Raw genomic sequence first — 15,327 nt, forward strand, 5'->3', positions numbered from 1 at the left:
TCTGCAAATCGCGATCTTCCCTCGCGGGCCCTAATTCGCGGCTGTCTGGGCGAGCCTTCCAAGCAGGCGTTTCAGCAACCGAGGGGGGAGAAAAGCTAAATAAAACGACTAAATTTGGCAGGTAAATTGGCACAGTTGTGTGTTCTGGGCTGAACCTTAACCTGAGGGCAGCACTGTTCCTAACATAGGAGGGTCTTGATTGGTTGGCTCTGCTCCAATAGGGTTAAGATATAAACTGTTTTAGCAGCAAAAAAAAGCCACCTGTCTGTTCTAGGAATGGGGAGAAGCAAGATATCATGGGGAAATGGAAGTTAAAGATCAGATATCTCTGATAAGGTTAGTGTGAATGCATTGTGCCAATATCTGCCCTTAGGTTAGTGTGAATACATTGTGCCAATATCTGCCCTTAGGTTAGTGTGAATGCATTGTGCTTTCTGCCCTTAGGTTAGTGTGAATGTATTGTGCCAATATCTGCCCTTAGGTTAGTGTGAATACATTGTGCCAATATCTGCCCTTAGGTTAGTGTGAATGTATTGTGCTGGTATATCCCTTTAGGTTAGTGTGAATGCATTGTGCTGGTATATCCCTTTAGGTTAGTGTGACTGCATTGTGCTGGTATATCCCTTTAGGTTAGTGTGACTGCATTGTGCTGGTATATCCCTTTAGGTTAGTGTGAACAGGTCATGGCAGCCTCTCATATTGCCACAGATGCTGCTGCCATTCATGTATCCATTTTCCCTCCCTTTGCGGGAGGGAAAATGTAATCAGCCACATATCTGCCCCGGGAGGAGGGGAGGGTGTCCCAGAGGCGGTGAAATTGAACAGTGCTGTGATACAATCTCTCCTGTAAATAATAGCCGTGACTCTCCCCTGTGCCAAGGGCAGATATGTGGTTGATTAGGTTTTTTCTCGGGTGGGCCAGAGGGGCACTCTCTTAAAAACATGATTAGATTGCTGTAGAGTGGTAGGATTTAAGGTGCTGTCTGTTGTCTTCTCAGTTGTGTAGTTTTTGTGTACCATCTCCTATGCTTGGCCTCAGGTTAGATATGTTTGGTAGTAAGCCTCATCCACGCCCACAAATATGACTGTTACGTACCCTTGGTCCACACAGTCGGGATTGTCATTCCAGCTGGATTATTCTGTGTTATCATATCATAGTGAAGTGCGTGATAGCATTTCAAACTCGTGCGACCGCATAAGCACTCCTCCCTGTAGAAAAATGAGTACAAGCAGATCGGTTTCCTTTCATAGGCAGGAGGTTGTAGGCTGGACCCCCAGGTGAGGGGCTGTCTATGACTGGACCAATCACACCCCAGCAAAAATGGGCAGCCAATGGCATGCCTCCTGGGCTGCAGCCTCTCTAGCAGAGCATGTGCGGCTTCGCCCCTTTGCACACACAGTTCAGCGCCTCTGCAGCCACCCGGTGGGTGTTCGCCTTATCCGTCCCGGGGCCTAGAGGATTAGAAGTAGGTCAAAAGTCAGAGGTCGAGGGTCAGAACCCTATGTCAAGTGCCTGGCGAGAGAGGGGGAGAGAAAGCTCCACATTCCGCCTGAAAGAGTGCTCTAGCTCTCGAAAGACCCGCGTCTCGCTTTAGAGCTTTTGGTCTGAGAGCAGAGTGCTCCTGCGGCTGGCACACCTACGCTCAGGGCTGGCGATCCGGAAAACGGGCGCCCGTGCCAAAAAGGAAACGCTGTTTACATTACGAAACAAGGCTCCCTGCCCACTCGCTCACGCTCCAACCGCGTGTGTTGCTTACTTTTCATCACTTTCTGGAGGCTTACTGCACCAGTTCAGCTACACTTTTCAACAGATTCATTCATTAAACTTTGAAAAGCGTTTTGCAGTACAGAGTTATGGCCGCTTCACTCTCATCGTGTTTCATCACCAAACATGAAAACCATGCGTTTGGTGTCTTTTTTTCTCTCTGCCTTCCAGATTAGAGTTACATGCATTCAGATGAATGTTATCTGTGCCACGGCTACAGCATTGCTGAATGTGAGATCGGTCCATGCAATCAGAATCGGTAATGTGGAGAAACTCTCCGAGAGGCTTGAAGGATGACACGTGTTGCTGTTGGCCGCGCTCTGTACTTTTAGGGATGGAGATCGGATGAGTCTCTGGCTGCTCTCCTCACCACACAGCACTTGTGTTCCCCTGTTCCAGCTGTTGTTCTGTTAGTGAGCAGCATTCTTTGCAACGATGGGAGGTTGGAGTGTCACAATAACGGGCAGAGCTGCCATTCCTTTTCAGTCACCAATCAAAACGCTCCGCTCTGCACAGCAGAGCACTGTGATTGGGGGCTCCACCCATTTCATTCCACGAAGGTCCATCCTCCCGTCCCTAGCATTTCTTCTCTTTCACTCCAGCCAAAGATTACAAAATGCAGGAGGTGCCATTTCCTCTGCCACAACAGGCTAAACGAATGGTCTATGCTGACCCACAGAAACAGTAATCAACAGTAACCGAAGGAGGATTATGCATTAGTGACATGCAACTAAGACCATAAAATATACCTCTCTGATTTTAATGTTTCTGTGCATCCCTGTATATTTGCAGATTTTTGTTAATGAGTTTTATCTGTACCACACTGCTGCTCCTTACCACTACACCACACTGCTGCTCCTTACCACTACACCACACTGCTGCTCCTCACCACTACACCACACTGCTGCTCCTTACCACTACACCACACTGCTGCTCCTCACCGCTACACCACACTGCTGCTCCTTACCGCTACACCACACTGCTGCTCCTTACCACTGAACCTCACTGCTCCTTTGTTCTGTCCTGATTTCCTTCGACCCTTTTGACTACCAAACTCTGTTTTATCAAGCATGTATTATAATTATCTCTCCCTTGTCTCCCTTCACGGCACATTTGCATATGCTGAGTTTACTCTTACCCTGCAGTTCCTCACTGTCAGCCGTGCCATTTGAGTCTGACGTTTGCTTTTCTTCTTCCATCTCCAGGGGATGCCAGCCGTTTCGGAGAAGGAGAGGGCGGGTGAGTTCAAACCCTGCTGTTCAATCTGCTGCGCTCCTTTAATGAGCTCCGTTCATTAAGTGCTGATAATCTGCGGTTCCTTTTTTTTCTCCCATGGGCTGAAGGCTAAACGTTTCAGAGCTCAAAACAAAGCGGACGTTTGGGGAGAAGGCGCTCAGCTGGTTTTTCTTGTAACGCATACCGAGGGGGATTTGGGATGACTGTCGCGAATAACGCTCTGACAGGCGTGAGTGAGCGTGTCCGTGACTGGCTCTCAGGCTCGAGCTGCCCGGGACGTCAGCGGCCTCACACTGACGTCTTCTTTAGCTCTGTGTTGAGCGGCGCTCAGTTGGGCTCGTCTCACAGCGAGGCACGTCTCACAGCGAGGCACGTCTCACAGCGAGGCACGTCTCACAGTGAGGCACGTCTCACAGCTGATCGATAGATAAACACTTTGCCCACGCTGGTATTCTCCTTGTGCCGTTTGGTCATTTGTGTCACAGTTATCCCAGGATCAGGAGAAAATGCAGAGGTCTGCAAGTGCATTCCATGGACACAAAGTCATGAATACTATGTAGACATTGGCATATAAGGAGACAACAGGAGGTGCACTGAGGTCTGTCTGGGGATGCCCACCCCTAAGCACCCCCGTAGTGCTGGGCCTGGGTTATTCATTTCTGATAAATGGTGGAGTTTCGGGCACGTGTCGAGCCCTGGCTCCCCTCGGCAGGGTTCGGAGCTCTGCGAGGCACCTGGCGGAGCGCAACGCTGGTTCGCATTCCGCGGAGGCTCTCCTCACGGGGTCAGACTGCCCCCCCAGACGCCCCTCCACCAGGTGTTTCAGATTACCCTGACGGCACGCTGCGATGCAGAGCGTGATTCACGAGTTGGCCGGCAGATGTGCTTCAGTACAGTACAGCACTACTGTAGCTCACAGCACTGCCCCTGGGGGGGGGGGGGGGGGGGCATGGCCCGCTCGAGCAGAACTCGGGCATCAAACGAGGCGCGGAGAAGACCGTGACCACTCGAGTCGGAGTCGAACGCTGTGCGACCGTCACTCAGCCGCAAATTCATTCGCTACGGGAGGGGGCCAAAAACAACTGGGGCAGCTGGAGGGCAGATTCCTGCTGTTTCCTGCCCCAGCACCGGGGGGAGGGTACAGGTTCAGCGTGCTCATCCTGCCTGTCGAACCCTGGACAGCAAATGTGTGGGTCTGTAGTTTACTGTGCTTGTGATTGGTGTGCTCACCCACTGCCCAGTAATGGCGGAGACAGCAGCGGGAACTGGGGCTCTATGGTCCATTTAATCTTAATGCTTTATGAAGAGAGATGGGGGGGTGGGGAGTGGGGGGGGGGGTTGTGCCTCGCTCCTCAGACTGAGCTCTCACTGAGAGAGAGGCAGCAGGATAGAGGAGCAGACAGACCCACCTGAAGTACCCCCAACACACCCCTCACCCCTTCACTCGGAGAATGCTGCGCTGGTACGCAATGCCCCCCCGCTGGGCGTTCTCCCCGCTCGGCTTAATTAGCGGGCCGCTGAGAGGTTCTCGTGAGAGGGTCTGCAGCGGGAGCCGCCTGGGGGGGGGCTGTGATTGGTCTCTGGGGCGATGCTGCAGCGGAGGATCTCACCAGGGTCTCTCTGAGCAGAAAGCAGTCAGAGCTCATTAGCTGCTGCAATCACCCCCCAAAGCATAACGACCTACACACACAGCGACACGAAAATAATAAGGAGTAATAGGAAGAAAGCAGAGACTGATAAAGTCAGAAAGCACAGAAATATGCCTGACTACACACAATCTCTCTCCCTCTGTCTCTTCTTTATCTCTCTCTCAGTCTGTCTCTCTTGATCTCCTTCTCTCTGTCCCACTGTCTTTTTCTATCTTTCTCTGTCTCTCTCTATCCCTCCCTGTCTCACTGTCTGTGTATGTGTCTCTCTGTCTCTCTCTCTCTCTTTCTCCTTCTCTTTCTCTCTCTCTCTCTCTCTCTCTCTCTCTCTCTCTCTCCACATATGTTTCATATTATTGGCTGGCTTTTTGCGGCCGGATGCGTAGCAGTCCCAGATTAGTTCACTTAAATGAGCATTAATCAGTGAAATCTCGTGGAGAGCAGTGTTATATACCGGTGCCTCAGTCCTCAGCGCCGGCGCTATTGTTTTACAGGAACAAAGCCTGGGTTTTCGAGCATCCTTCAGTCCCGCTTCAGGACGCACCCAGCGGAGGAACACTTCAAAGCCACTGTGACTCACATCCGTGACCGGAGCACGCATTATTTGCGGCGCAGTTTGAGCCGTGGACCGAGCCCGGCAAACCTCGTTAATGACAACCTTTCTTAACCCCGAGCATGCCGGGGGTTTTAATTCGAGAGCTGTTAGGGTGATGCGTGCGGTGTGCATCTGTGTCACTCGCCCGAGAGGTCCCCTCCCTGCCGGGCACCCCCCCCCCTCCCAATCAGCCTGGTTCTGACTCACTGGCCTGCCATTAGCCTTTAGCCCGAAGCCAAGTGCTCTGCATGTACAAACAGGGTCTGTTTAAGTTTGTTTCCACACAAAGCTAAGTGTTGGAAACACAGGACCGTTTGCTCACTCTTGTTATCACAACATATGATATCTTAAACACATCCCAAAGCTATACACTGAATTACTTTTTATTAAATGTGCGGGCATGGTTCGGCTGACATTCGACATTTGACAGCACATTTATGTTGTTCTCGTGTCAAAATGGGTGCATTATCATTAGTCGATGAGGGATTTCCAGGTTCATGTATGGAGGTTGTTAAAATGGGGCTGGAGGCACTGTTCTGTTCTCTGTAATTACACAGGTATGACTTGCAAGCCACACGGGACGGTATTTGTTACATTTTAATCCTGATAACTGCATGTGAGCGCATAACAGGAGTAGGTTACCTGAGTGAATTTAAAGGTAAATCCACGCTAAGGTTTTTAGCTGGACTGAGGATGTGCGTGGCTGAAGCTTGGAGAGAGGTTTTCAGTAAATAATAAGTAAAAAGATGAAAATAATACGTTTAAATTTTCGGAGTTATCCGATTGGCTGGTGTGTGTCTCCGGTGGCGTTGGAGGTGCAGTGGGAGGGCTCAGACCCCCTGCTCATTTTCACGGAACGGCTCTGACATAGTGAAAGCTCTGCTTTTTAACGCGGGGTCTCTCGTCGAGGAATAATGACTTCTGGCACAGCCCAAGTGTCTGAAAGCCAAGCGCGAATGTGGGACAGGACCAGCTGCAGCCTGCACGGTGAAGCCGAGTGTGAAGCGATCTGATATGCAGCGGTAGGGAGTAGGCTAACGCTCCCCATCTGTGGAGATCATCCGCTCCTGTCTGCTCTGACTGGCACGATGGGCCTCCCTGCCTCTCCCTGTGCATCTGTGAGCGATGCGCCAGCGCAACTCGGGGGTTAGGAGCGGTAAATCTCCGCTCCAGGTCTTCCTCCCCGCCACTGAAGGGGGGGGGGGGGGGGGGGGGGGTACAGTCAAAAAAACATGTAGTAATAATGCCGAGATCTGCGAGGATAAGGCATGCCGCAAGAGCTCTGCTTTCCGTGGCGATGGGTTTTCATCACCTGATGAGCTACATAGATAAGCGTTCCCCCGGGTTGGCCCCGTGTCCTGCCTCATGGCAGGGGGTGCGATGCAACACTATTAATCAGAGAGGACGAATAAATGTAAGGAACCCTGGAAGCCCTGGGAGCAGCAGTGTGTGGCGTGGCGATAAGGAGCAGGGCTAGTAACCAAAAAGTTGCCAGTTTGATTCCCTGCTGGGGCACTGCCGCTGTACCCTTGGGCAAGTTACTTAACCTAGAATTTGCCTCAGTAAATATCCAGCTGTATAAATGGATAGCGTGAAAAGCTGTAACCTGGATAAGAGCATGTGCTAAAATGCCAACAATGTAACGTAATGTAACCTCCCCCACACACACATCCTCTGTGGCCTAGTCTGTGCATTTAATCACAGACAAGGTTTCATCTGTTTCCCTCTTTTTTTGCCTCTTACACATTTCTTTTGTTTCAGGCTGCAAAGACAAGAAAAAAGTTTCATTAAAAATGAAAGCAGTAAGGCTTCCTTGAATGGGTTGAAGTCAGACTGAGTGCTTTTCAGTGGATGACTTTCTGATGCTGCTGAATGCAGCCACTCCAGGCCTCTGAATCCCCTTGACCAGATTGAGAAAGCGCTGCCTACCTATGCGTGATCATGTGTCACACCTCCAGCACCCTGTGTCAGCGGTGATGAATAAGTGCTTTATACGACAACTAATCACCCACAGAGCCTCTGTGCCGTTACCACGGCGAAAAAGCGTAACCACGACAGCCAAAAACAGAGGCTTTGACAGACCTGAGCGGTCGGCTGCCCTCGTTACCGGTCCCTCGCCAGCGCGATTGTCTCAGAGATGGAACCTCACAGTGTGTTTTCTTATCAAGAGCAAGGAAGAGCAGGAAAGGAGATTCATCCCATGCCAGACTGCCTGCCCCTGCTTCTCCCCGTTCATGCGGGAAAAGGAGGGAAATTAATTACACTGCAGTTAATTAGCCACCCTCGCCCCCCACCCCCTCACAGCAACCCCCTCCCCTGCACAGCGACCCCCTCCTGAATGAGGCTCTGTGTGTGATCGGGGCCTGTTAGCGTGCGGTCTGTCGGGTGTGCAGGCCTTTCAGTGAGCAGCTCAGTCATTCTCCTTCACCTGCGGTGGAAATCCCAGAATGCATTGCTCAGAGAGGGAAGGAACACAGTTGTGTTAAAAGCTCCCTGCATTTATGAGAAACCACTGCAGTTACTGACACTTTTACACAACGCAACACCATTCACACGTTGCTGAACCGTGTTTTACGATATGTATAAAATGATCAAACAGATAAGATTTCAGAAAAGCCGAAAGTGAAGTTCGTTCTTTGAGGATGTGAGTGGCATGAGTGATACAGGTGTCAGGTGGATTAAAGGTGTTAAAACAGGCTGGAACACTGGAAGAATTAATTTAGGCGGTGGTTATGATGTAATATTGCCTGAAGAGATACACCTTTGAAGAGCAGATATATAAGACTGTGATGTTCTTGGCAGATATCAACTGTCTATATTATTTTTCCATTTGGATGATAGTTTAACGTTATAAGTGTTCTTTATGTGGTTATGATCACCCACCCTGGAAGGCATCAGATTCTTTATTGTTCAGCTACACCAGTTTATTTGCTTATAGATTTTTCATGAATCAGGACAGCAAAATTGTTGTTTTCTTCATATATTTATTTATCAGTTCAAATATTCATCAGAAAGATTTGACATCTGTCTATAAAAAGAGTCACTTAGGTTTGTGTCATTTAAGTCACTGTGTAAATTGTTACGTGTAAAGTATGTATATAATTGTGTATTTTTTCATGGGTGTTTTGTAAGTTTTGGAAGTGGTTGCCCTGGCGATCAGCGTCAGGTTTAGGCGCGGTTTCTCAAAGGTGTGGTGGCACTGAGGCTAACTCCGGGGTTCCTGGACGTCTTCTAAAAATATCGCAGCAGGAATTTATAAACACAACATGATTGTGCGACGCTCTGACGGGGGGGGGGGTTTGCCGGCCGCGTCCGGGCGCGAGGAGCTTCAATCTGACCGGTGGGTGGGTGGGTGGGCTGCCATCAGGGGGCGCGCCGGGAGGACGGAGGGAAGAGGCTGGCAGAGGGAAGCTCTCTGTCACTCTCCACGGCTGGCAGCGGGAAGCACACTATCACTGTCCACGGCTGGCGGGATCGGGCTCGGCGTCTTCGGTCTGCTGCCCTCTGTGGATCCTGCTCTTAATCGCCGGGGATTTCCGGCTGGGGATTTTTTTTTCCACCTTGACATTGTTTTTCCACCTCCACCGCCCCCACCCGACCCCCCCCCCCACACACACACACACACACACACACACACAGTCCCATCCTGCCTTTTTGGGAAAGGCAGTGCCCAGCTTACCGGCAGCACAGCGAGAAATTACTTACGGCTGAGGCGTTTTCTCCTGCCGCTACCTCTGCCTCTATGGGGGGGGGGTTCTGATGCTCATGTTGACTCAAGTGCCAAACACTCCACAGCCCCAGGCAGGATCTTTCAGGCTTCCTGCAGTGGATGCGGCTTACAGGAACTCTCTCCCAGGGCTCTCTCCGGCTCCCCTGGCACTCTCCCGTTGTGTTCCGGAATGAGGCCGCCCTCGTCTGCAGACAGTCGGTGTCTTTGTGGCACGTGAGCCGCAGTGTGGAGAAGCCTCAGGGGGGCCAAAGGGGGCTGGTGCTGCCGCCCGGGGGAACAATACGGCACAGACTGCCGGGACAGGGGGCTGAGTGTCACGTCGGCCTGATCGGTGCCCCTGTGTCCTCGCTCCGCTCAGCAGCGAACAAAGCAGCATTAGATAAACGTTAGGTTACGTTATAAACGCGTGCTCCCTTTCCAGGGCGGATAGCGCTGGTCCCGTCAGGTGCCAGGTCAGGTCACCTGCTTGCATTCTCAGAGGTTTTTGTCATCACGACTGTGTTGACCCACATGGGACCAGAACCCACAACCTTCTGGTTTTGGGAGCCCCATGCCGAACCTGCAGCTTCAGGTCCTCGAGGTTACAGTGAACCTTGGATGTTTGACTCACCAGCTTGCTTGCTGATTGCTGAATCTGAGGCTACTGTTAGCTCTCCTGTCTCCTCTTCCTGCTGATTCTTATTGCATTGGATGTGATTGGCTCAATACCTGGGGCTTCATGCTGATTGGTTTGCTTGCTGTTGGCTCCATTCTTCATTTTCAGCATCGCAGCTGTTACGGCATAGACTCCTCATGTTAAGATCTGAGGAGGTTTGGATGAGCCTGCCTGGCCATCTGGTCTGAGCTCTCCATGTGGATGTGAAGAGGTTTCACAGTCATGTCTTTGGGTTAAAGTACATAAGCACATAAGCATGCCTTCAGTACAAAGTATATATGTAGATATACATACAGAAATATGCCTTCAGTATGATCTATTCATACATATACATACATAATTATGCCTGCAGTGCAGTCTATTCATACATGTACTTATATAAGTATGCCTTCATTAAAACATCTATTCATAAATGCATAAGTATGCCTTCAGTACCGTCTATTCATACATGTACATGCATAATGGTGCCTTCAGTACAAATATTTTCATTCTTATAAATATTTAAGTATGCCTTCAATGCAAAGTCTATTCATACATATGCAAGTAGAAGTATGCTTGCTGTACAAATTCTGCACACACATATGCATACAGGAGTGTAGTTTCAGTACACAGTGCCAGTCCATCACTGCAGACGAGAGAGAGGAGGAAACATCCACCTGTATAAATGGATTATGTGTAAAAGCGTAATTTGCTCTAGATAAGAGCCGGTAATGTAATGCCTTGCGTGGGAGCAGTGTCCTTAACTTGGCTCGCAATTAAACGCAAGCGCCGCTGTTTGGCTCATTGGCGGTTTGGCGAGTTTAGCGAGTTTAGCCATCTCTAAGTTGACGCGTGTCTGTGGTGAAAAGCAGGAACACCAGTCAGTCTAAGTCACACACGAGCGTTGATGGCATTTTGGGGTTAGTCTGGGTTGTGGATTTGGTCCGGGTCAGCATTAGTTGCCATATGCTCACAGAGCATGCAGGCATTGTTGTAATACACAGAAGGCCAGCGGTGGGGGGCTGTTGGTTAACAGCATCTGTTAAATGACAGGATGCAGAGTAACGCGTTGGAAAAGGTCACCCCTCCCCACCCACTCCTCCATTTGTATGCGCTCTGAGGTCGCGCTCTGAGGAAGTCCAATAATGCGGTTAATTAAATCCTTACGTCCCGATCCTCGTCAGCCTGCACGCTGTTTATTTTCCTATGTGGTAAGAGTCCTGCCCCCCGCCATCGTCTCTGACGGTAATGGACTGTCCCGTTGTGTAACGCACCGTTCCCGTAGGTCATGACTGTTTCCGTACCTCGCTCCTGCCTGACTCCCAGCATGCCTTGCGCGCGGTCACGCAGTACTGCAGCGGCTCATTCGGCCGTTCCCAGCTCCGCCTCACAGCTCCGCTCTGACAGATAGAAGAGATTAGCCTGGCCTGTGCCACTCCCGATAAACATCTATACGTTCCTCTGCTGCGGTACGTGCAGTTCACTGGAATTCCAGCTATATTTGGAGAAACGATAAAAAAGAAAACATCTCTCCGCCTGATTTCAGGATATTATTAGGCTGTTGGAGGGTTCTTCGATCCAAACGAAACAGCAGTGGGTTGTGATAAGATCTTCTGTAAATGATGGCGCCCTAAAACTGATTTGCGCTTACGTGTGTGAGTTCGTACTGGAGGACAGTAATGGCCTAACAAACGTGAAGCTAATTAATGTTTTTTTATTTGTGCTTTTTTCATGATGCAGACAATGTTCTGCTTGTCCCGAATATACGCCCTGCGGGATTGTTAGTTATAATCTCTTTCCCTCCTGATGTGTGTCCACTGTGCTGTCCGCCCTCCTTCCACTGCGTCTCCACGGAGCCAGGGATCGATGGTTCCTATGGAAACCTCCGCGCGGGTCCTTGCGGGCCGGGGCAGAGGGGCGCGGCGCGGTTCCGTCCCTCGGGGCGTCTCCGTGGCGACGGGACGGGAAGCCGCAGGGACTGCCGCACAGCGGGGAAAGGTCGGGCTGGGAAGAAGCTCCTGTGAGAGGAGGGAACACAATCCGCCTCTCGTAGAATGTCAAAAGCCACATGTGCCTTTTCTTATATGATTAGACATCAGTCTTTGCCTGCAAGGTTGAGCAGGCTGATTGTTAGGCTGTTATGTTGGTATGTTCTAAGAAGAAAATCTGGAAACACTCTGTGGGGAAAAAAAAACACTGGTAGTGGAGCTGCTTTCTTATTTGGAGTGCTGTTCTAATAAATCCATTTCTAGAAGGGTTTTTAATCAGTAAAATGGCCCCAAGAAGGTCAGTTTAACACCAGTTACCACATTTCAGCTTTGTGCGGTCTTCACCAGACTCATTTTCACTTTACCAAGGGTGATTCAATGTTCCCGCTGCTCTGTGTCAGGTCTGGATCGGGGATATATCTGTCAGACAGCAGACCCTCTCAGAAGGTGTCTGATCACAAGGACACAACAGCAGCTTTCCAGCTCTGAGTCAGAATCAAAGTCATGACCCTCTCCAGACAAGAGCACACTCCTTTCACCACTTCTCCAGCCTGATACTCCACGGAGGATGTCTTTTATAAGAAATACAAGTTATAACCCCTGTCTGAACAGCACATATACATGTGCATATACGTAGGTAGATACATACATACTCATGAATACGAACTGCATTTCTGTGTACAGGTATCTGCTCAAAATGAGGGATAAGACCTGTTGATACCTAGAGCAATTCAGTGCCTTACAACTTGATACATTGTAATTTTGCACATCTCATGCAACTAAATAAGCAAAACCCTGTTGCCGTGGTGACGACCCCGGGACCGTGCGCGGGTCTCTGATGGAACGAGGCGGACGGTAGCAGCACTCCGCTTGTCTAACGTGTCACCGCCTGTCGCTCCGGGCTCTGCGGGTGCGTGATTGGACGGGAGAGGGACAGGCTAAAAGCCAGGCTGAAACCTCAGGGCGCCAGTCGCCCCGCGACTCACAGCTCAGATGCACAAACATCCAGGTAATTTACCTGCCTCGCTGACGGCCGTGTCGGGCACCTCTCTATGTGCAGGCAGGGTGTCTGTCACTCACACGCCTACGGTGTCAAAGTGACTTTTTCCCTCCGTGCGGTGAGCTCCCACTGTCCCTGAAGGAGCTGAACTCTGAGGAGAGGGCTGATGGAACATGCTGTATTACTGAAAGGCGAAAGAGTGACGGAAGTATTCCACGGACATTACTGCTGTTTCCTTCAGCTCTTCTTTAGTCATTGCCTTGACCTGAAACTGGAGCAAATAGAGCTTTAATAGCCTGTCAGGAGGTCTACCCCCCTCCTCTGACTCTCTCTCTCTCTCTCTCTCTCTGACTCTTCCTCACTCTTTCTCTGTTTCTGACTTCCTATGAATCTTTTTTTCTCTATCTTTGACTCTCAAGGAATCTTCCTGACTCTCCGACTCTCCCATGCTCACTCCCTCCCCCTCTCTGACTCTCTCTGACTCTCCTACACTCTCTCCTTTTCTCATCTCCCGTGTCTTTTCAGTGTCTCTTTGCCTCATTGGCATGACAAAGATGACATTTCTGTTGTCTCTCTGTGACCTACTCCCTCTCCCTAAATTCAATTCACTTCAATTCAACTGCCTTTATTGGCATGAAAATGAAATATTTGTGTTGCCAAAACCCAATCACATTTCCAACAGACATAAAAAAGGCGGATTTATTTCTATTTCTCTCTCTTCCTCCCCTCCTTTCTATTTTAGACGCTCTCACAGGTACAGTGAGTGCCCGGCTGCCAGTCAATGCCATGTACTCAGTGTTCGGCCAATGGCTCACAGCTTCCTTCCTGAGCCGGGAGAACAGCACGCTCTCCGCTCTGAATCCCCACGCTGCCCCCTCCAGCAGAGCGCTGCTCCTCTCCGCTGCTCCGGAATATGCTTATTATAGAAGCAGGTGAGACTGCAGTCACAGGCCTCCTGAGATAAATGACAGCTGCTGTAATCCGGAGAAAGTGGGGCTCGCGCTTGCCAACGAAAACAAAGAGGCGAGCTATTTATAAACTCGTATTTCGTTTACTGTTACACAGAGGGAACAAGCCCTGCCTTCTACATTTTAGGCTGGTTAACTTTGTTTTGAAGCCCCCAAAAAATTTAATAATGCCCAGTCCCAAATAAAAGTGTGAACCCCTCATGAACCCCATTTCAAAATGGCACTTGTGAATACAGGAGAAAAACAGAGCATCAGTTATATGAGATAATGTATTTAAATATATGTGCTGCACCCCATTTTGAATTTGAAATTATCAACATTTGTAAACTTGAAGTTGCAGAATTTGCAAAGGCAAATAACAGCACATAGGTTTACCAGACAAAGTTTTTTTTTTATGAAATATGACAATATGAAATTATAACATATTTATGCAGTGAAACTGTTTTATCCCGTACATGTCTCTCATACTTTGCCATGTAGTAACTTGTGTGCCCTGTTCTGGTGAAATACCTGGTAAGAGGGAGGCTGAGTCACAGGGTCGACTGAGAGCGTAAAGGAAGATAAGTGAGAGGTAGAGGAAGCCAGGCTTATCAGCTGGAGATCCTGGCGGAGGTCAGGGAGGTGGAGCGTCTGGGGCTGCTCACTGTCTCCCCTGTGCCGCGGTGACCTGGCGGTGCGGTCTGCGCCCGGCGTCAGCCCTCGGCTCGTAATAACCCTCAGCTCCCTACGTTGTGCCGCTGCGGGAAGGCTCTACGCTCTCCTGGACAAACAGGGCCTGCTGAATGGGCGGTAATGCGGTAATGACACCTGGAATTGCACCCTCAATAAAGCGTCTGAATCTGCTCGGCATCCGTCTCCCGAGACAGCGGGGGGGGGGGAACAGCTATCACCTTCTGACACAGAGATAGCATTTTACCTGGATTTCTGTGTAAGGGTGACCCCCCCAAACTCTGAACCTGGATCAGTGTCTCGTTTTCACATTGAGGGGGTGGGGGGGGCAGAGGGGGAAGGGGGTGTGTCTGGTCTGTACCAAACACTGGGTAAGGGCTGTAATACATCCCGGATGTGTGTCTGCGTGAGCGTGCGTGAGCGCTGCCCGACGGTAATGCAGATCCGTAATGAGGCTTATCTTCAGAGTGCAGAGGCAGTAATGACCTCAGCCCTCTCAGATGTTGCCTGTTAGCCATTACGATTAGCCCTGCATGTGCAGACGCCGAGATGCCCTGTCTGCGCCGCTCTAATAGGCCTCACATCACCAGGTTATTGCGGCAGCGTTAAAGGACTCCTTCAGACCGGCAGTAAAAACTGCTCCTGCTGCCATCTGAGACCGGCCTCATCAGAGGAGACAGACAGGAGAGACAGAGAGAGAGAAAGAGAGGGAGAGAGAGAGGGAGAGAGAGAGAGACAGAGAGGGAGAGAGACAGAGAGAGAGAAAGAGAGAGAGAGAGTGAGAGAGAGAAAGAGAGGGAAAAAGAGAGAGAGAGAGACAGAGAGAGAGAAAGAGAGGGAAAAAGAGAGAGAGGGGGAAGAGGGAGAGAGAGAGAGAGAGAGAGAGAGAGAGGGAGAGAGACAGAGAGAGAGAAAGAGAGGGAAAAAGAGAGAGGGGGGGAAGAGGGAGAGAGAGAGAGAGAGAGAGAGAGAGACAGAGAGGGAGAGAGACAGAGAGAGAGAAAGAGAGGGAAAAAGAGAGAGAGAGAGAGAGAGAGAGAGGGGGAAAAAGAGGGAGAGAGAGAGAGACAGAGAGGGAGAGAGACGGAGAGAGAGA

General features: G+C 50.2%; 1 protein-coding gene across 1 annotated transcript in view; it reads left to right on the forward strand.

Annotated features, from left to right (window-relative positions):
* The window catches only part of LOC118769506, a 32,824-nt gene extending 28,962 nt beyond the window's left edge, over positions 1–3,862 (forward strand). Inside the window, exons 4-5 of the mRNA XM_036516634.1 lie at positions 2,971–3,004; positions 3,714–3,862. Of these exons, the coding sequence (XP_036372527.1) occupies positions 2,971–3,004; positions 3,714–3,862 (183 nt within the window). The remainder of the gene's footprint in view (positions 1–2,970; positions 3,005–3,713) is intronic.
* The last annotated feature ends 11,465 nt before the right edge of the window (positions 3,863–15,327 follow it).

Source organism: Megalops cyprinoides, chromosome 22, assembly GCF_013368585.1.
Source record: "Megalops cyprinoides isolate fMegCyp1 chromosome 22, fMegCyp1.pri, whole genome shotgun sequence".
NCBI lineage: Eukaryota > Metazoa > Chordata > Actinopteri > Elopiformes > Megalopidae > Megalops > Megalops cyprinoides.